The sequence below is a fragment of the Macaca mulatta genome, chromosome 10, assembly GCF_049350105.2.
Source record: "Macaca mulatta isolate MMU2019108-1 chromosome 10, T2T-MMU8v2.0, whole genome shotgun sequence".
NCBI lineage: Eukaryota > Metazoa > Chordata > Mammalia > Primates > Cercopithecidae > Macaca > Macaca mulatta.
Window position 1 is genome coordinate 102944092 of NC_133415.1, and position 21171 is coordinate 102965262.

Here is a 21171-nt window from a genome sequence, read left to right on the forward strand (position 1 = left end):
GGGAGGTGGAGGTTGCAGTGAGCCGAGATTGCGCCACTGCACTCCAGCCTGGCAACAGAGCAAGACTCCGCCTCAAAAAAAAAAAAAAAAAAAAAAAAAAAAAAAATATATATATATATATATATATATGGAGGACACCTGGCATACCATAGCTACACATTACAACTTCCAAAGCCTCTTTTGGAAAGAGATAAACTGAAATTCAGGGTAGCCCAAGCTGTTTCAGGTGGATAGAATATTTTCAGCAGAACTTACTGATTCATTGTTTTGTGTGTTTTTTTGAAAGTGTACAATTCAGTGGTATTTAGTGTATTGCAATGTTGTATACTGGTTCAATTCTCAGTATTTTAGAACCTGTAAATCATTAAGTTGATTAGCAAACCTATTGAGTACCCCATTTCTAGGTATTCTGGGAAGTAAGGAGGGAAGCACAGTTCTCATCCTCAAGAAACCAAAATCATTCTTAGGAAGAGAAGACATGCAGTGAAGAAGACGTCAGCATGTGATGGACCTTCAGAGACAGTAAAGAAAATTATCTCCATGGAGAAATAGGATTTCTAGATTGGGTTTTCCCCAGTATTTAGCAGACACAGAACATTCTAGTTTTCATAGAAAAAAAGGATAAAGAAGTGAGTAAAAACAGATCGAACGTATATATTTTTAAAACTCCACAAAACTACAGGGTCACAAAATGTTTCAAGAAGCAACATTAAATGGTAAAGCCAATCATTCACCATGAATGTTGATGACCATCTGAGATGAGCATTAGTGTCCTAACACGTAATGAACAGTCACTTGTCCCTGTTCCAGCCGGGGCCACGCCCTGCATGTCTTTCTGCTCCCACAGTGCTAGTGCAAAGTCCTGTACACAATCAAACGAATGAACGTCGTCATCACCCTTAAACACACACAGACACAGGACAGGTCTTGCTACATTCAGGCAGAAGCTCTCACTGCTTGTCTGAAGTGTGTGTCACAGTATGGAAACTGATTTCTTGACTCCTACATCAAGTTACTACTTGATTAGTATCTTCTATAATGGTAACAGATGAAAACTCAAAATGTAAACAAAAGGGAGACACCACAGCACAGTGGTTAAGAGCACAGGCTCTGGAGTCAGATCTGATTTGGGGGTTACCAGCTATGTAACTTTGGGCAAGAGACTTGACTCCTCTGAGTCTGTCTCCTCATCTGTAAAATGGAATGCAATTGCACCTAACAATAGGGTTTTGTGAGAGTTAAGAGACATTTCCTGAGGGTTTACTATGTGTCCTCGAAAAATGGTTGGCTGGCATTATGAAGACTGGGAACTCTCACAAATCAGGAAGTTCTGAAAGAGGCCACTTTTCCCCATCCTCATTGTCTTGGTCTTCTTTGCAAAGGCCTCTGGGTCTAGCAGTGCCTGGAATAGACCAGGAGCTGACAGGCTGGCATTAGGATACAGGTGCACGGCAGACCTGGGAGACAGTGAAGAAAAACAAGAACTGGGAAGGCTTTCCAGAGTTCATTTGGAGACTAGCTTCAGGAATGCTGGCTATACCTAGGGCCTAGTTATTTGGTTAGTCCAGAGATTGTTCGGAATGACATCTGAGGGTGCAATGACCTCATACCTTACTGTCTACATTGTCATATAAATTCACACTATGAGTCTAAACAGATTTTTGCTTACCATTTAGAGGGGTTAAACAGCATCAGAGGAGGTTCAAATATATAAACTGAAACTGGTCAAAAAAGAATAGCCACATTTCAGAAAATATACCATTGGTGAGCTTTTTTTCCGTGATAAGGCTAGGATTTTTCTAAAAGGAGGCACAGTGAATTTAAGACATTGACATTTATAGCCGTAGCTCGACGCTTACTCTTGGAGGCCCAATTATCATCCCTGTCCATCTTGTAAGTGTCATGTCTTCGTCATCTTCTAGACCCCAGCTAACTGTGCCATCTCCTACTCCTTTCTGGCCTTCTTCGAGTTCTTCCAACAGTCGGAAATTGCGAGGGACTTTTACTCCTAAAATAAATGGAAAGAAATTCAAGATACCAGCAACTCCAGGGGAACTTGTAAGCCTAGAGCTAGCTGCTCATTATCGCTCCCTGGGAATAAAGATGCTAACATGCAAAAAAATCATGGGAAGTTATCACACCTCAAACTTGCCACTTATAAAGCTATCAGTATCAACCAGCACAACCAGAGGGAAGGGGCACATGGTTCTCTGACAGGTGAAGTGACTAGGGCTAGATAACCAAACTTAGATACCCCACCCCCACCCCTCGGACAAACCTTATAAGGGGCTTACATGTCTAAATGTCGATGAATTGGGGTTAACTAGTGTGAGATGAAAACCATCAATATCAAGTGCTAACAAAAGTACCTTGGAAGACAAGAGGCTGAGACTATGCTTATTTGTTGGCATGACTCTCAAACAACCTTTAGGAGGAATAGTCGCCATGGATATGGCAAATAAAAATGGTGTCCTCTTAGTCAACTAAGAGTCAATTGAAGGCACCAAGGATAAAATGTTCTATTGTTTTTCAATTATTTAAACGATAGTTTCTCTTTTAACTTACAAAAAAGGTAAAAGGGAATAGCTGGCTCTCTAATTTTTTCCCAAAAATCCCAAAGCCTGGCAAGTAGCTCTTGAAAGCAACACATGAAAACATCTCAGAGGTTCAAGACACAGTACCGGGTTCAGGCTGAGATTTGAGCCATTTCTAGATGTCTTCCAGAACAGAATATTGGCCAGACTCTCAAGAGACAAATAGGACTAACCATGTGACTGTGAAGAGAGGCTCACTTGAGGGACCCCAAATTGTGGGAGGTGTTGCCAGTATATGCATCTCCCAAAGTGTAGGACACATGCCATTAATTTAATTGGAATAAATATTTGAGCACCTATTATACATCAGGCACTTTTCTAAGCACTGAAGAACAAGCAGTGAATAAAACAAAAATGCCTGCAGCTTACATTCTAGTAGGAGACATATAATGGACAAAAATCAATATGTAAATTATACAGTATGATAGATTCTGCTGTTCTGGAGCAGGGAGTAATAGGGGAGGGGCAATACTTTCAAATGGAGTGATCGAGGAAAAGTGTTATTGCAATCAGGTGTCATAACTAAAGACCTGAAGAAGGTGACAGGGCATGATTTATGGATAGCTGAGGGGAAAGTCTTTGAGACAGAGCAAACAAGTGCAAAGGCCCTAAAACAGAGGCTTGCTTAAGGTGTCAAAGGACAGCAAGGAGGCCAATTTAGCTTAAACCAAGTGAGGGATGAGACAGCAAGAGGAGATTAAGGATGCCAACTGTTACTGCGTGACATGATCTGTCCCTCAGACTGCTGTGTGAGGACAAGAGTGAAGGGAGCAAGAGCAGAAACAGCTAGGGGGATACTGCAATAGTCCTAGCAAAAGGTAATACCGGCTTGGACCAGGGTGATAGCAGGAAAGTAGTGAGGAGCGGCGTAATTCTAGGCATTTGAGAGGTCTGAGCTGTGGAGATTTGCTATCAGGTTGCCTGTGAGGTGTGAGAAACAAGAGTCAACTACAGCTCCTGGGTTTTTGGTCCAAGCAGCTGAAAGACGGAGTTGTAGTGGTACGTTAGAGGACTTTAGGTGGTATGTGATTGAACACTTCGTTTTACAGTCATGTATTTATGTTTAAGAATAATTTATTTAGGGTAAGTAATATACTAACTTCCCATCCATAACAATGGTAAAAGTTTCCTTTAAAATAAATGTAAGCAAAAGAGTCAGTTGATTACAAAAAAATGTTAAATAATACTACATATGGTATTTGAAAGGAAACAGCAAAACCTACAAGCATACTTGAACTGTTTGTTTGGAAAACACTGGCATTTTCATCTGCACAGCAGCCAACTGGATTATTCAGCTACCCGGGACTGAGTCTTCTCTAGCAAACATAAAACTGAAAGACAGTGGTGACATTACAGGCAAAAAGTCAGACAACACAACTGTTGTTCAGAAAGGGTTCAATCTAAATCTTTAATGATCCTAATTAGGCTGGGGGGGAGAAGTCACTGCCTTACTACTGGTTAATTTATAAGCCTACACTAATAAAAATGAAGATCAAAAGAACATAAAATCATATTGATAGGAAGGCTAATGACTGAGGTACTTGTTCACAGATGGTGTTACGGCTGAACTGTGTTTCCCTCAAATTTATGTACTGAAGTCCTAACTCCCAGTACCTCAGAATGTGACAAAACCTGCTGACACCTTGATCCTGAGCTTCTGGTCTCCAGAGCTGTGAGAAATTTGTTAAGCCCCCACCCAGTCTATGGGATTTTGTTATGACAGCACTAGCAAACCCATACAGATGAGAAGTGACATCTTGTTTTTTCTTTTTTTTTTTGAGATGGAGTCTCGCTCTGTCGCCCAGGCTGGAGTGCAGTGGTGTGATCTCGGCTCACTGCAAGCTCCGCCTCCTGGGTTAACACCATTCTCCTGCCTCAGCCTCCCAAGTAGCTGGGACCACAGGCGCCCGCCACCACGCCCAGCTAATTTTTTTCTATTTTTTAGTAGAGACGGGGTTTCACCATGACAGCCAGGATGGTCTCGATCTCCTGACCTCATGATTCGCCTGCCTCGGCCTCCCAAAGTGCTTGGATTACAGGCGTGAGCTACCACGCCCGGCCAATAAGTGACATCTTAAGAAGCTTTATAGAGTTGGTAAGGATACAGAACAAGATGTTAAGAGTTATCTCTGGGTAAAAGAATTATGGATGATTCCCCCTACTTTCTCTATTTCCTGATTTTTTACAACAATCCCATGTTATTTGCATAACAAAAAACCAATTAGGAACCATTTCAGTTGTATCCCACACAAGAACCTACTCAGGGCCTGTGCGCCTGTCATTCCTGCTGTCCAGAAGGCTCCTTCCCCTAGAAATCCATAAGCTAAGCTCCCTCAGCTTCTTTAGGGCATTGGTTGTCCAGCACTTCATCTCACTAAGGATCAAGCGTTCTTCACTGAGGAGGAATCTCACTTAACAGCATTCCTTAAGTGATTAACTTTTAGTGGACAATGTTTTTAATGTTACTAAAACTTGGTCAGCTGGGTATGGTGGCTCACACCTGCAATCGCAGCACTTTGAGAAGCCAAGACAGTCGTCTGAGGCCAGGAGTTCAAGACCAGCCTGGGCAACATGGAGAAATCTCATCTCTACAGAAAAATACAAAAATTGGCTGGGCATGGTGGTGCCCACCTGTAGTCCTAGTTACTCAGGAGGCTGAGGTGGGAGGGTCACTTGAGCCAGGGAGGCGGAGGTTGCAGTGAGGTGAGAGATTGCACCACTGTACTCCGGCCTGGGCGACAGAGTGAGACCCTGTCTCAAAAACAAAAATAAATAAAAAATAAAAAATAAATACATTAGCTGGGTGTGGTGGTGCACACCTGTAGTCTCAGCTGCTTGGGAGACTGAGACAGGAGGACTGCTTGAGCCTGGGAGGTCAAGTCTGCAGTGAGCTATGATCATGCCACTGCACTCCAGCCTGGGCAACTAAGCAAAAACCTGTCTCTTTAAAAACAAACAAAAAGGCCGGGCGCGGTGGCTCAAGCCTGTAATCCCAGCACTTTGGGAGGCCGAGACGGGCGGATCACGAGGTCGGGAGATCGAGACCATCCTGGCGAACACGGTGAAACCCCGTCTCTACTAAAAAAATACAAAAAAAAACTAGCCGGGCGAGGTGGCAGGCGCCTGTAGTCCCAGCTACTCGGGAGGCTGAGGCAGGAGAATGGCGGGAACCCGGGAGGCGGCTTGCAGTGAGCTGAGATCCGGCCACTGCACTCCAGCCTGGGAGACAGAGCGAGACTCCGTCTCAAAAAAAAAAAACAAAACAAAACAAAAAAAAAAACAAACAAACAAAAAGATGGGAAACAGTGGCTCACGCCTGTAATTCCAGCACTTTGGGAGGCCAAGGTGGGCAGATCACGAGCTCAGGACTTCGAGACCAGTCTGGCCAGCATGGTGAAACTCTCTCTCTACTAAAAATACAAAAATTAGCCAGGCGTGGTGGTGTGCACCTATAGTCCCAGCTACTTGGGAGGTTGAGGCAGAAAAATCACTTGAACCCTGGAGGTGGAGGTTTCAGTGAGCTGAGATTACGCCACCGGACTCCAGCCTGGGTGACACAGCGAGACTTCCATCTCCAAAAACAAACAAACAAACAGACAAACAAATAAATAAATAAAAGTGTTAAGACTGCCAAATAAATGGCCAAGTATAACAGCTTCTATAGCTGAGCCTTTCATTACTGAATGGAAGCTGTATTATACATGTGACCTCTATTTTGAGTTGCTCTTTTTGGCAAGACAAAAAAATGTGTTAGTTTCTTATGTCAGGTATTTAAATGTCAGCTGGACTATTTATAGTAGGACTATTCCTCTTGTAAATTTAAGCAAAGAACATCTCTATGGCTGAAAGGTTACCTTTTCATCTAACAATCAGATCTGATTAGGAAATCCTAACATTCAAATATCACAAGCTTGTTGCTATTAGTTTCAAAACAGTGAATTCAAGTTATATTTTTCTGATATTTAATTTTTACTTGTGAAGTAGGGCAAAATATATCAGTAATTAACCCTATACTTCCAACAGACATTTCCATCGGATTAGATATTCGATTACTTAAAACCAAGCGTGCAAAGCCCACATATACAACTGAACCAAAGAAACAGGTCAATTTATTTTAGGCTAGTATTTGGAACAGGAATTGAGATCCACAGAGGGAAAGGTCAGCTTTCTTTTGTTCCTGCATTATAGGACAATTTGATTCTGACTCAAATTGTAAAGCCAGCACCAGAAACAGTTCAATAAATGAAAAACTTTGGACTGGCTGATATCTATCTGTATTCCAACTAGGAGTTGTGATACACATATAAATATAAGAATAACTGCTATCTACTGAACAATTACAATAAACATTTATTTCATTTGAACAGCAGTTCTCAAACCTTTTGCTTTCAAGAATGCTTTATACTCTCAACAATCACTGAAGACCTCAAAGAACCTTTGTTTGTTTGTTTGTTTTGAAATGGTGTCTCACTCTTGTCACCCAGGCTGGAGTGCAATGGCGCGATCTCGGCTCACTGCAGCCTCTGCCTCCTGGGTTCAAGCGATTCTCCTGCCTCAGCCTCCCAAGTAGCTGGGATTACAGTTATGCGCCACCACGCCCAGATAATTTTTGTATTTTCAGTAGAGACAAGGTTTCACCATGTTGGCCAGGCTGGTCTTGAACTCCTGACCTCAGGTGATCTGCCTGCCTTGGCCTCCCAAGTGCTGAGTTACAGGTGTGAGCCACCGCGCCTGGTGAAGACCTCAAAGAACCTTTATGTGGGTAACACCTATTTATATTTGCCAAGTTAGAAATTAAAACCGAGAAATCTTAAAATTATGAACTCATTTAAAAGTAATCACAACAAACCATTATATGTTAAGACAAATAATAAATTTTATTAAATAACTATGTTTTCCAAAGAACAAAAGAAAATTAGTGAGAAGACGGCATGGTTTTGCAAATAACCTTGACGTCTGGCTTAAAACAACAGAGCATATGAAGAACTGAGGTGAGGGGAGAACACACATGCTATCTAAAGGGGACAGTTACTCCTTAACTCTGGCCAAATGTCTACAGGCCAGATTCTGCTCATGGACCATCATGAGCTCAGAGAATATTTAAAACTCTTTCTTTTGTCAAAAGGGCAAGTGAAGACTGGTAAACATTGTGCTATCTGGCATTGGGCAGTTAAGAACTCTGTAAACCTTTATTCAACTAAATCTTGAAGAATTTAAGTCCACAAACTAGAAAGCTCCTAAAGTAGATTGTTAATCAGAAGTGGCAAGTTGCCACCAAGTTAGTTGGTATACTAAATTATACTGTGCTAAGAGCATAAAGCTCTTGGTGAGGAAGCATTCTGGGGCTCGTGATTTTTAACGTGTATAGAACTGGACTCACTCCACATTTATAAGCAAAAAAAAAAAAAAAAACAAAAACCCAAAAAACAAAACAAACAAAAAAAACTACACATTTCAGAACCACAATGAAAAAAGTTTGCTAGGCTTTTTACCTGCTTGTCAAAATTTCCCTATACATAAATTATCATTAACATATATGCACACACACCTTCTCTCAGTGTGATAATTATCCAACACTTATCCAGCACTTTGCTAGACAATCTAGGGGCTACAAACAAAATAAAAAACTGGGGTCTCCCTAATGCAGTCTAAGGTGTCAATGTAGAAACAAGATATACACAAAAGGCAATTAAATAAAACCATATCAAAACATATGAGAAACAGAATCTACCAGAGGACAGTGTTACTTAGCCTTTGAGGGGTCATAGACTTCTCTGAAATTTGACAAAAGATGAAGAGGTTGGAGCCATGTTACTACTGGACTTTACCGTAAGGGTAATAGCGGGGAGCTGCAAAAGGCTCGGAGTAGGGCAAGAGATAAGGCACATCCAAGTCTCCTAGGTAATGATCAGCTTTTGGGTATGCTACTGCTAATGTCTCAGGATATAGAGCCAGAAGCATTTGCCTAGAGCAAATACTGTGACCGAACGTGTGGCACCAAACTTCTCACAGGCCTGCATGATGGGAAGTAGAAGAGATGTAGAAGATAGGGTAATTAATTCAGCAGCTCCCATTCATTTGTATGACTGTGGTGGTAGTTCGAAAAACAAAACAACAAAACAACAACAACAATAAAAACTGGCCTGTACGCAGTACTTCAGATAAATACTTGTTGAAAATTTTTAAAATTAAGCAAAAAAGGACAAAAGGTTGGCAAACCTCATTTTCTAAAAAACAAACACAAAAGCGACCTTTTACGTGTCCTTGTATGCTCACTGATCCTGGGGTGTCATGACGCAGAATCACTAACATAAGGATGCCTGGTCTACCACTCTGTTTTTAAAAGGCATGTCAGGGTAATGGATATATTACCTCCCACAAGTAAGAATTAGAATATATTTTAGAGAAAATTCCATAATCTCTTAGCGGAGGATTAAGAGCACAGACCTAGGATCAAGTTCTGTCTCCACAACTTTCTAGCAATCTAGCTTTGTGCCTGAGCAAGGTAAAGCAGGGATCACGGCACGCCTGCTCCACAGGTGGCAAGGGAGACTACATGAGGTAAGGTCTGGAAAGCACTTTTTATAATACCTGGCACACAGTAAGCTTGCTGCTAAATCATCTCCATCGGCAGACTGTATTATCCATGACAAAACAAAAACCAAAAACCCTCACTTGACCCTATATCCCCCTCCAGCTACCATCTAATTTCTTTGTTCCTTAGTAGCAAAAAAATGAAAAACAGCTGTCTAGACTCCTGGTCTAGATTCTTCACCTTACCTGCACCTATTCCAATCATGCTATTCCACCTAGTCACTCAGGGGCACCAAGGAGCACCCTCTAAATCCTACAGCCAAATCCCATAGTCAGTTCTCAGCTCCCACCCTATAACTGGAGTTTTGGGCAGCACCTGATCACTCCCTCTTTTTTCTTGCTTCTCTGAGCTCCGCTTCTCTTCTCACTAGCTGCCCTGCCTCACCTCCCGGACCTCCAGACTCTGGCTGCCAGGCCTCAGGGCACAGTTCACCTTTGAGGTCTTCTGTCTGCTCCATTCTTCCAAGCAATTTTACCTACAACCAAGGCTTCGAGTAAGCTGACAACTCTCCAATTTAAATTCTCAATTAACTGCCTCTTAGACATCTCCATTTAGATGCCTAATAGGCCTCTCACACTTAAAACACCTCCAAAACAGAATTCCCATGCACTGTTCCTCAAAAGACAAAAACTATCCACTCCTTAAGCTCAGTATATGGCATAAATATTGCTCCGGCCAAAAATCTTGGAGTCATGACGACAAGTCTTTCCCTTATATCCCGTATCTAACCCATTTCCAAAGCTATCCAACACCTGGTTATTTTCACCATCTCCACTGCGACCACTGTCATCCATGCCACCTCAGCCTCCTAACTGGCTATTTCATCCACCAGGCTATACTGACAGTCTATTCTCCACGACGATCCTCTTTTTTTTTTTTGAGACGGAATTTCACTCTTGTTGCCCAGGCTGGAGTGCAATGGCACGATCTTGGCTCACCAAAACCTCCACCTCCCGGGTTCAAGTGACTCTCCTGCCTCAGCCTCCTGAGTACAAAGCAGTTCTCCTGCCTCAGCCTCCCAAGTAGCTGGGATTACAGGTATGCACTACCACGCCTGACTAATTTTGTATTTTTAGGAGAGACGGGGTTTCTCTATGTTGGTCAGGCTGGTCTTGAACTTCCAACCTCTCAGGTGATCCACCCACCTCAGCCTCCCAAAGTGCTAGGATTACAGGCTTGAGCCACCGTGCTTGGCTGACGATCCTCTTAAAGGTAAAATAGGTGCCCTTGCTCTCCTACCGGAAGCCTACTCTTGGCCTTCCGTTGTACCTGCAATCCAGCCAAACTTGTCACCTGGCCAACAGAGCCCCACCTGCTTTGCCAGCATCATTTTGTGCCACTCCGCCTGGCTCCCCCATCCTCCTCCAGCCACACCAGTCCTTCTCTAAGTTTCTGAAGAGGCATTTCCTGCCTTTGCATTTGTGAGTCCCTCACCCTGGAATTCTCTGTGCCAGAGCTGGGAATGGCTGACTGGTTCCCTTGTCCTCATCCAAGGGTCTAACTGTCCATTCCCTTATCTTGCCTTATTTTTCTTCATAGTACTCACTGCCACTCGACATTGTAAATGTATTCATTTCCACTTTATTGGTTGTTTCTTGTCTGTCTCCCATCTGAACTTAGGCTCCATGAGAGTACAACTTCATCTGTTTTGTTCACTGCTGAATCTCCAATGTCTCAGGGTGCTTTGCCCTCTAGAGTAAGCACCCAAATACTTATTGAAAGAATTAATGAATGACTAGGTATTAGCTAGGAATAGTATTTCAGAATGAACAATGCTCAATGTCACAAAATTCTAATTCTGGTTTATTCTTGAAAATACAAGAGAGAAACATTCACAGTATCATTATCTGGGAGTCTAACATGATAAGGATTATCAAAGGGGCTTAGTATGAATTTTAAAGCCCAAGAACAGTTATATGTTAAGAGGCAGAGTCTCACTCTGTCACCCACATTGGAGTACAGTGGTGTGATTTTGGCTCACTGCAACCTCAGTCTCCTGGGTTGAAGTGTTTCTTGCACCTCAGCCTCCCAAGTAGCTGGGATTACAGGCACCCACCACCACAGCCAGCTAACGTTTGCATTTTCAGTAGAGACGGGGTTTTACCATGTTGTCTAGACTGGTCTCGAACTCCTGGCCTCAGGTGATCCGCCAGCCTCGGCCTCCCAAGGTGCTAGGATTAGAGGCATCAGCCATCACGCCCGGCCTGAATATAATAATTTTAAAAGCTATAAAGCTTAATTAGAAACCAGATGGTCAGGAGAGGTCCTCTCAGAGCCCCCAGTCCCATACACCTTTACTGCCACACAGGCCTGTGCGGTACTTTTTCTTTACATTTTATTTTCTTCCTTTTTTATTGTCTGACTCACTCTCTAAGTTTCTCAAGTTAGAGCTGTGACTCATTCAATGCCGCCTCCCCAGAATCTGGTATGCTGTCTGGCATATAATGATATCAATAAATGTTTTCTGGTTGAAGAAATGGCAGTATCAGGCCAGGCGTAGTGGCTCACGCCTGTAATCCCAGCACTTTGGGAGGCCGAGACGGGCGGATCACAAGGTCAGGAGATCATCCTGGCTAACATGGTGAAACCCTGTCTCTACAAAAATACAAAAATTAGCAGGGTGTGGTGGTGGGCGCCTGTAATCCCAGCTACTCGAGAGGCTGAGGCAGGAGAGTTGCTTGAACCTGGGAGACGGAGGTTACAGTGAGCTGAGATCGCGCCACTGCACTCCAGCCTGGCAACAGGGCGAGACTCTGTCTCAAAAACAAAAACAAAAACAAAAACAAAAACTAAAAAAGAAATGGCAGTATTTCCTACTGTAAATTCTAACCTACCGGGTCCAAATTATTGGACAATGTTGCCATATAATTGACATTGGTTTTTTATTTTGAGAGAAGTAAAATTTGGTAACTATTTTTATTTTTATTTATTTTTACAGATGGAGTCTTGCTCCATCACCCAGGTTGGAGTGCAATGGCGTGATCTCAGCTCACTTCAACCTCCACCTTCCTAGTTCAAGCGATTCTCCTGCCTCAATCTCCCAAGTAGCTGGGATTATAGACACGCACCACCATGCCCAGCTAATTCTCATTATGTTTAGTAGAGACGGGGTTTCACCATGTTGGCCAGGCTGGTCTCAAACTCCTGACCTCAAGTGATCCACCTGCCTCAGCCTCCCAAAGTGCTGGGATTACAGGCATGATCCACTGTGCCCCACCTAGTTTTATTTTTAATGAATGAGAATTTTAGGGAAACTTACAATTTTTTTTAAATGAGGGAAAACTGGTGTCTCACCCAAACCACACAAGTGAAAGAATTCTTCACTATAAAATGAACTTTGTTTCATAAAATATGTATGAAAGCAAGTTACTAATATTTCAAACCTTTTAAAAACTGCATACAAATACATCAATATTTTCTACAAAACAAAAGAGCATTTAATTCCAAATGGCCTAACCATACCGTAGTTATAGAACTTCATGGTCTACTCCAGGGACATAAGTCCAAATATTGTTGGAATTCAGAGATCCTGCAGACTTCAGGATGTATCAGTGACAACTGAAAAGCTTATCCTATTCTAAATAGAGAGTTTAAATTAAAAATCATGGTACATTAAACAAAACATTTTAGTGAATATATTAAAAAATTAAACCTACATATGCCAAACAACAGAAGCATAACACATGAGAAAACCCAAGAATACTCTAACATATGTTTTGGTCCTCTAGCACTTTAATCAATTGAATCAACATAAATTTTAAGATTCCCAATATTTCTCTGTGAATCTGACACCAAAAAGGCAGCTGGAGAAACAGCATCAAGTGACAATATGGAAGACATAAAAACGGACTCTTATAGGCCAGGTGCGGTGGCTCACACCTGTAATCTCAGCACTTTGAGAGGCCGAAGTGGATCACCTGAGGTCAGGAGTTTGAGACCAATCTGGCCAACATGGTGAAACCCCAGCTCTATTAAAAATACAAAAATCAGCCAGTTGTGATGGCACATGCCTGTAATCCCAGCTACTCAGGAGACTGAGGCATGAGAATCACTTGAACCCGGGAGGTGAAGGTTTCAGTGAGCTGAGATCATGCCATCGTACTCCAGCCTGGGCAACAGGGACTCATCAAAAAAAAAAAAAAAGGACTCTTATAATCTTGCAAAACCAAGAGAACTACAGGCTCTATGATAGCTAGGAGGTACACTAGGAAAATCTATAGCTAATGATAAGTATAATCAAATAGACTGTGACTATTAAAAAGTGAACTATGAAAATGTTAAGAAAATTTCACCAAGGTGCTAATATATCATAGTAATCCAAGACTTTTTGAAGAAAATATTTGTTCCTATTATTTCAGAAGTATTCTTTCCAGAAGGCTTTTTCCTGGATCTGTGTCAGTATCAAAAGTCAGCCGGTTATTCTCTTAGCAAAATATAAAACTTAAAAGTCAGCAGTTGCAGGATATTGCAAATAAAATATGGCAACCAGGTTTAAAAAGCATGAATAGTTGATAGAGCTTTATACCATGTCACAGTAAAACATTTAATGTAGTAATCTGAAACACAGCAACATATTAAAATATTTGTGGATATTTGTGGATATCCACAAAAAGGATTCTGAAGTCCTTTAAAACATCTTTTGGGAAAATCATGGCCACCAAGGAGCAGCTATCCCAGCATGTCAATCTTGGAAAACCCTGGCCTAGGTCTTGAATTAAAATGGTAGAACTGGCTGGGCGTGGTGGCTCACACCTGTAACCCCAACACTTTGGGAGGCCGAGGTGGGTGGATCACCTGAGGTCAGGAGTTCGAGAATAGCCTGACCAACATGGAGAAACCCTGTCTCTACTAAAAATACAAAATTAGCCAGGTGTGGGGGCACATGTCTGTAATCCCAGCCACTCGGGAGGCTGAGGCAGGAGAATCGCTTGAACCTAGGAGGCGGAGGTTGCAGTGAGCCAAGATTGCACCATTGCGCTCCAGCCTGGGCAAGAAGAGCAAAACTCTGTCTCAAAAAAAAAAAAAAAAAAAAAAAAAAAAAGTAGAACCTCAGAGGTTCCTCCTGAAAAGAAAGCTGCTAGATAAAAATGGTTTGGTTGCCCATTCAGGGAAGACAGTGAACTGAGCTAGGAATCTGATGCTGCTCCCACTTCAGAAAATGAGGAGGTATGGAAGGTGATGCACTGGGATTCAACGTCCTTGAAAACTGGACATAAAGCCAAAATCAACTAACTTTTATTTCTGAGCAACCGGCCAAGTGTAGTCTGGCTGTCTAGTTAGCCTGCCCAGGAGATCTTTTTTTCTCCTTCTCTAGAGCAATGGTTCTCCAAGTTAGTCCTCAGACCTGCAGCCTGGACCTCATCTGCGAACTTGCTAGAAATGTACATTCTCAGGCCCCCAGACCAGAATTCCTGAATCTGAAACTCCAAAGGTGGGCCTAAGAATTTGACAAGCCCTCCAGGTGACTCTGAGGTATACTAGTTTGGGATGCATTGCTCTAGGGGAATTCTAGGGGAAGAATTAGTAGCAATGTGTCATTCTTTACAGTCCAACGATGTGACAACAGCTGGTGACAGAATACAAGACCTTATGCTCTTCTGCTGCTAGGGTCAGTGACCAAGGCCAAGCATCAGATTTTCTTTGACAAGGGGGGAAACAAGATGTGGGAAATGAGTCAGGACAACTGGAGAAGGGGAGGAGGATGGTTAATTCTATGATCAAGTACCTCTATAAATACCACCAAACAAGAATAAGAGGTTTAGTTTTTTGAAAGGCTGAATAGCCACTTTTGCTTCCGCCCTATCAGATACACTGTTTCTCCGCAAATTGTCAAATGTATCCATTTGGCTACATCAAAAAGATCCTGAATTAACTCACTGCAACATTCACAAATATTTACTGAGTACTTACTATTTGGTCCAGAACTGTGCTCGTGCTAGGGACACAGCAGATGGGACAGAATCTTGCCCTAGTGAAAAGGCATAGAAAATATGCAACAAAACAACACTTCAGGTAAGGTTAAGTGCTTTAGAGAAACAGAGCAAAACAAGAAGCTGTGACAATGACTGAAAAACTATATTGAATGGAGTGCTCAGGGATGGCCTTTCTGGGTAGCTGTGACCTGAAGAACAGCAGTCAGGTCCATGAAGATCTGGGGACAGAGCAAGATCAGAGGTGTATATGATACCACATGAAGTCACGGCGGCAGGGCCTTGTGGGCCGTGGAAAAGGGATGGGTTATTCAGTAATAAGAGCAGTGGGAAGGGCTTTCTGAAGGGGAGTGGCAGTTTCTGTTTTATGTCTGTGAAAGATCATTCTGTCTCCTGTATAGAAAGTGGAAAGGCCAAGACTGAAAGCAAGAGGCTTTTTCCATCTTCCAGGCAAGAGAAAGATGGTTCTGGTTAGACTAGGATGACAAGAGTGGAGACAGAAAGGAGGATTTGGCATTTAGTTTGGGGTTACACCTACTGGACTTGTGACAGGGTGGATGTGAAGATGAGGAAAGACTACTACTTGAGAGGCCATTGCTATCTACCCACGAATGAGCTAAACAGCCAAGGCAGAAACAACAACAGACATGCCAATGGCTGAAGATGCTTGCAGGCCTACCTCAGAGAATAGGAAATGGGGGCTGAAAGAACGATCATCCTGGCCAAGAGCACGTGTCCTGAAGCAACACTGTCCCAGAGCACCCAGGCTCTGCACCTCAGGCTAGTCACTCCTCTCCTGGCCTGTTTCCTCACCTTCAAAATCGATACAGCCCTTCACAATGGTCTGCTGTGACAAGTGAGATAATGTAGTTAATACAGTGTCTAGCAGTTAGTTAACCCTAGGAGTGCAACTTAAAAAGAAGTTTGATGGCTTGCATGTAAATAAGGATGAGGAACTACTTTGTACATGCCATGATGGGGCTCCAAGCCCAAGAGTTGTGAGTTATTCAGTATAAAATATAAGCAAGAGCTTCCTTAAAAAAGGACCTCACTCTCCTTGGACAGCACATAACCCAGAAGAGGACAAACAGTGGCCAGAGATGCTACAAAAAGCGTTCCTGAAATGGGTAGCAGCAGACATTTCTTACTAAAGCCCTTTCTCTCTCCAAGATTAAACATTCCAAAACCTAGGAAGAACATATCCCTAAATCCATGCCTTTTCCTTTTCCTTCCTAAGGTACTGGAGTAGGCTGGGGAGGTAATGGGAGATAAAAATGCCTGGGCTCTAGTCTGAGCATCACCAGTCTCCCTCGGCTTTGGCTCCTCCCTCAGTAATGTGGATGGATACTGCCCCTGGCTGGTGACCAGGCTGTGGAGAGTTAGATGAGACAACATCACAGGTGAGTCAAAGTCCATGGGACACTCTAAAGCACTATCAACAATATAACAGTAATAATATTCAAATATTTACTTTGCCAAATGTGCTACTCTGAACTTCATTGTGCCCCTTCAAAATTAAGCAGAGGAGGCCGGGCGCGGTGGCTCAAGCCTGTAATCCCAGCACTTTGGGAGGCCGAGATGGGCGGATCACAAGGTCAGGAGATCGAGACCATCCTGGCTAAAACGGTGAAACCCCGTCTCTACTAAAAAATACAAAAAACTAGCCGGGTGAGGCGGCGGGCACCTGTAGTCCCAGTTACTCGGGAGGCTGAGGCAGGAGAATGGCGTAAACCCGGGAGGCGGAGCTTGCAGTGAGCTGAGATCTGGCCACTGCACTCCAGCCTGGGCAACAGAGCAAGACTCCGTCTCAAAAAAAAAAAAAATTAAGCAGAGGATTCCTGACTTCATATTTTGTATTCTACTTTTATCAAATTTCTACAGAGCTACAATTTGGGGGGAGGTGGGAGGGACAGAGATATGAAGAGAAAAGAGAATGTGGTGGGGGAAATAGAGTGGTTTTAAGTTAATGTGAAGGGGGAAAATCATGATCATCAAAATTAACCTTGGTAATCCCTTAAGAAAACAATAGCTGGCGGCCCGGCGCGGTGGCTTGTGCCTGTAATCCCAGCACTTTGGGAGGCTGAGGGGGGAAGATCATGAGGTCAGGAGTTCGAGACCAGCCTGACCAACATGGAGAAACCCCAACTCTACTAAAAATACAAAAATTAGCCAGGTGTGGTGGCGTGTGCCTGTGATCCCAGCTACTCAGGAGGCTGAGGCAGGAGAATTGCTTTAACCTGGGAAGCGGAGGTTGCAGTGAGCCGAGATTGTACCACTGCACTCCAGCCAGGTGACAGGGCGAAACTCCGCCACACACACACACACACACACACACACAGAAACACAAAAGCTTGCACTAGCCCAACAAAGTCAGTTTCCCCTCTATCACTGGGGCAGGCTACTATTTCTTTGGCTGAGCACAATATGAGGCTGTTCTTTAAATGTAGGGCCCATGTTGTAAAAAAGGCACTTAATTACAATTGGCATAAGATGCTCACACAGTGAGACACAAGGGAACTGAGAAAAACTAAGGGACTGTCAGTTTTCATCCATTTCCAGCTCTCTCTGAGGAAGACCCTCGAATGGCAGGGAAGACTAATCTCTGCTGCCCACATGGTTAAGGTTTTTTTTTGTTTTGTTTTTTGTTTGTTTGTTTTTGAGACGGAGTCTCGCTCTGTCGCCCAGGCTGGAGTGCAGTGGCGCGATCTCGGCTCACTGCAAGCTCTGCCTCCCAGGTTCACGCCATTCTCCTGCCTCAGCCTCCTGAGTAGCTGGGACCATAGGCACCTGCCACCACGCCCGGCTAATTTTTTGTATTTTTAGTAGAGACGGGGTTTCACCGTGTTAGCCAGGATGGTCTCGATCTCCTGACCTTGTGATCCACCCGCCTCGGCCTCCCAAAGTACTGGGATTTACAGGCGTGAGCCACAGCACCCAGCCTTATGGTTAAGTTTTTATAAGTTGAATGTGCATATGAGGCCACTCCGATGTATGCAAATTTAAAATCATGCCCCACCAGGGCTTACCACTCTGGCACTTACTTTCTGATTAAATGTCAGGGAAGCCCGTGGGCTGCTAAAGTGAGAGGAAGTGCCTGGCAACCAAGGGCCACTATTTGATGTGCTGCAATCCTGGCCAAGGCAGGAGGAAGTCACTGTCATAACATGGGGATTCTGAGGATCTGTGGTGGGCTTTTCACAGTTCCACCCTCTAAAACATATGTAGATACCACACATTGCAGAACCAAAGGAAGTGGGAAGGCGGTGTAGCCAAATGCTGAAAGCAGTGACCATAAAAAACTAAGTTCAGCCCTTACAGGAACTCAAAGGCTTCACAGCTGTTTCCTGGCAACCAGAAGCACAGATTAATAAAGAGCCTCACTCTAAACCTGACTAAGGAAGGCCTCAGGGCCCTGACCACACCTGGAAGACTTCTCAGGGTTAGAAAGCAGGGAGGCCTGTACACTCATTTTAGTTTAACCCAAGTAAGGTCTGCTTAGCACCCTGCACTCTTTTCACTGCCTAGGGACTTAGGTCAGATCTTGCCATACTCCTCTTTTTAAGACTCTTATTTATTCATTCAACAAATATTTACTGACTGCCTACTTCATACCAGATACTTGTTTGATGGCTTCCCCTCACACCAAGTCAAATCCAAAGCCATGTCTCTCCAACTCATCTCTTTAACAAGCCTTGCTTGCACACTAAGGCCTTTTATCCTGTTCTTTCAACATGCCAAGCTCAGTCCCACCACAAGGCCTTTGCACTCACAGTCCACCCTCTCTCCTACCTGTGACACTGTAGGGTTGGCGCTTTCCATTATTCCCCTCAGTTGAAATGTCACTTTCTCAGAGAAGCCTTCCCTGACCATCTCTCCAGACACTCTTTATCATATCACACAATTTCCTCCATAGCACTTACTGCTATCTGAAATTGTCTTATTTATTTACCCCTTAACAGCCTTCTCTCCTTGACTCGAATGGAAGCTCCCAAAGGACACAGACTATGTCTGTTTTGTTTGCTATCCACAATGGGACATAATAGGCCCTCAGTAAATATCTTTTGAATAAACAGACAAAAAGAATTTTGGGAAGTCCATTTTAGGGCACCTCAAAGCCTGTTCTATGTTATCTAAACCATGCCAAATGCTCTTGTATTCCACTCGAGAGCAGCTGACATTTTATCTGATCGCCATAGCCATTTACGAAGCACTCACTTTTTAACTGTCAGGGTCTCCAGAAGTTAGAATCGGGCACCTGTTAACTCAGATTGTAGGTAGCCAACCGAGTGACTGCAAGCAGGGCTGAGCTGCAACAGCACCTTATTGCTGGCTACCGCCAGCACACTGGGCCCCTTGCTTCATTACGACCTGGTACGAGTGTTATTCTGGTGAGAAGTTTCCCCCAGCAGTCTGGCCTGACTCAGAATCTCTCTTCTGGGAGTGCCTGGGGCAGCGTCTTGGTAAATGAATTGACTCAGCACTGTTCCAGCTGAAACCAAAATCGAGTAAAAGGATTCATGGTCTCCGCTATGCTGCAAGAAGACCCCACTGTTTTAAATGCAAAAGGCAGCAGCTTCTGGTGGGTCACTTCAGTCAGATCTCCCATATTCAATTTCTTTTATTCTCACCCCAACCATCAGACAAGTATGGCTCCTTGAGACCGCAGAGGAGCAACACTGTAAAGAATTTCCCTCACCCTATTTCTCATGGATCACCAATTCCTTCCCAACACTGCCCCTGCTGTGGCCTTAAATACCCCAATGACTGCCGTACTCAGGTTCGTGTCCCTGCAGCCCCACAGTGGGGAACACTGTGGTTCTGTTTGCTTCCTCCATCAGAGGTAACCCATCTTCACCCCATCTGAGAGCACCTCCTTGGCCAACTTCACTGCCAGGCACCCGAGGGTGCAGCCTCACCCAAGAGTGTCCATTTCATCTATTCACCTCCCTACTCCCATCAGCCAGTGGGGAACTTCTGAGCTGAACCCACATATCTGTCCCAATTATCAAAGGAGTGGATGAGAGTGAGCGTCTCCACAGAAGAGACACTTCTAGGATATGCTTCCCTCACTCAATTCAAAAAGAGGAGACTTATCTCGTTTACAAGAAACATCTCTGGAACCCGACCTTTTCCACTAACTCATTTCAGGGGCTTCCCTCAGTTGAATCCCCACTCCCAAAGAGACATCCTCGGGATTCCCAATTCACCTGTTCTTCCTCATTCAATATCAGAGGCTTCCACCAATTGCCCCAACGGACCTGTCCCCTGAAAGCGAAATTGGAGCAATCCATCTGTATCCTCGAATAGGAGACTGGTAATGATGGGGTCATTTCACTATCACTGCAATCAAGTCCCTGTGGCATCTGAATCCTTTCCCCCCCGCTCTCACTTATCATGCGGAGATTCCTTAATTCTCCCCAAAAGCAGCCGCTCCAAGGCTCCTCCTTTCTAGTCAACACAGCTATTTCCTCGGCTAACCCCATCTCTAAAACTAACGCCGGAGCCGTCCCCTCAACCAATAGGGGATCCTCTCGAGTCACCCCCTCAGGATCCCGTTCCTTCCTCCCATCCAGCTTGAGGGGCTCCTCTGATGTCCCCTGCAGACATCCCAAGGCCCCCCCTCAGCCGCACCCCTGGCACCCAGTACGGGACTTCCATCCGCTGTGGGGCGCCTCCTCCTCTAAGGAACCCCTTGGTCGCCCCTTAAGAGTCGCCAGCCCCGGTCTCCTCAGAAGTGCCTTGGAGCTCGCTCCTCGCCCACTCCGGCTCCCCCAGGTAGCGCAGCGGGGCCCTCACGCCTCCCGGGGGAGCCTTAAGGCTCGCCGCGCCGCCCACAGGCCCCTCAGCCCCCCGCCCGTGCTTCCGGCCACCGCCTGCCCGTGGCTGCAGCGGAGCCCACCGGACAGAGGCGGCGCGGGGACCCTGGCCCCCCTGCAGGAGCCTTTGAGAGTCCCCAGCCCCCGGCCCAAGCCCATGCCCCTTCGGCCGGCCGGGCCCGGCGCCCCCGCTCACCCGAGCCCGTGGTGGCTGCCATCTTGCGTCGCTGTTGCTT

General features: G+C 44.4%; 1 protein-coding gene across 5 annotated transcripts in view; it reads right to left on the reverse strand.

The window, feature by feature from the left end:
* The window catches only part of UBE2V1 (ubiquitin conjugating enzyme E2 V1), a 35599-nt gene extending 14428 nt beyond the window's left edge, over positions 1-21171 (reverse strand). The window contains exons 1-3 of one of the 5 annotated variants that reach the window (XM_077948000.1): positions 21132-21171; positions 3826-3925; positions 1860-2008 (exon numbers count right to left, since the gene is read on the reverse strand). In XM_077948000.1, coding sequence (XP_077804126.1) covers positions 1860-1904 — 45 coding nt within the window. In that variant the 5' untranslated portion in view covers positions 1905-2008; positions 3826-3925; positions 21132-21171. 5 annotated transcript variants of the gene reach the window in all.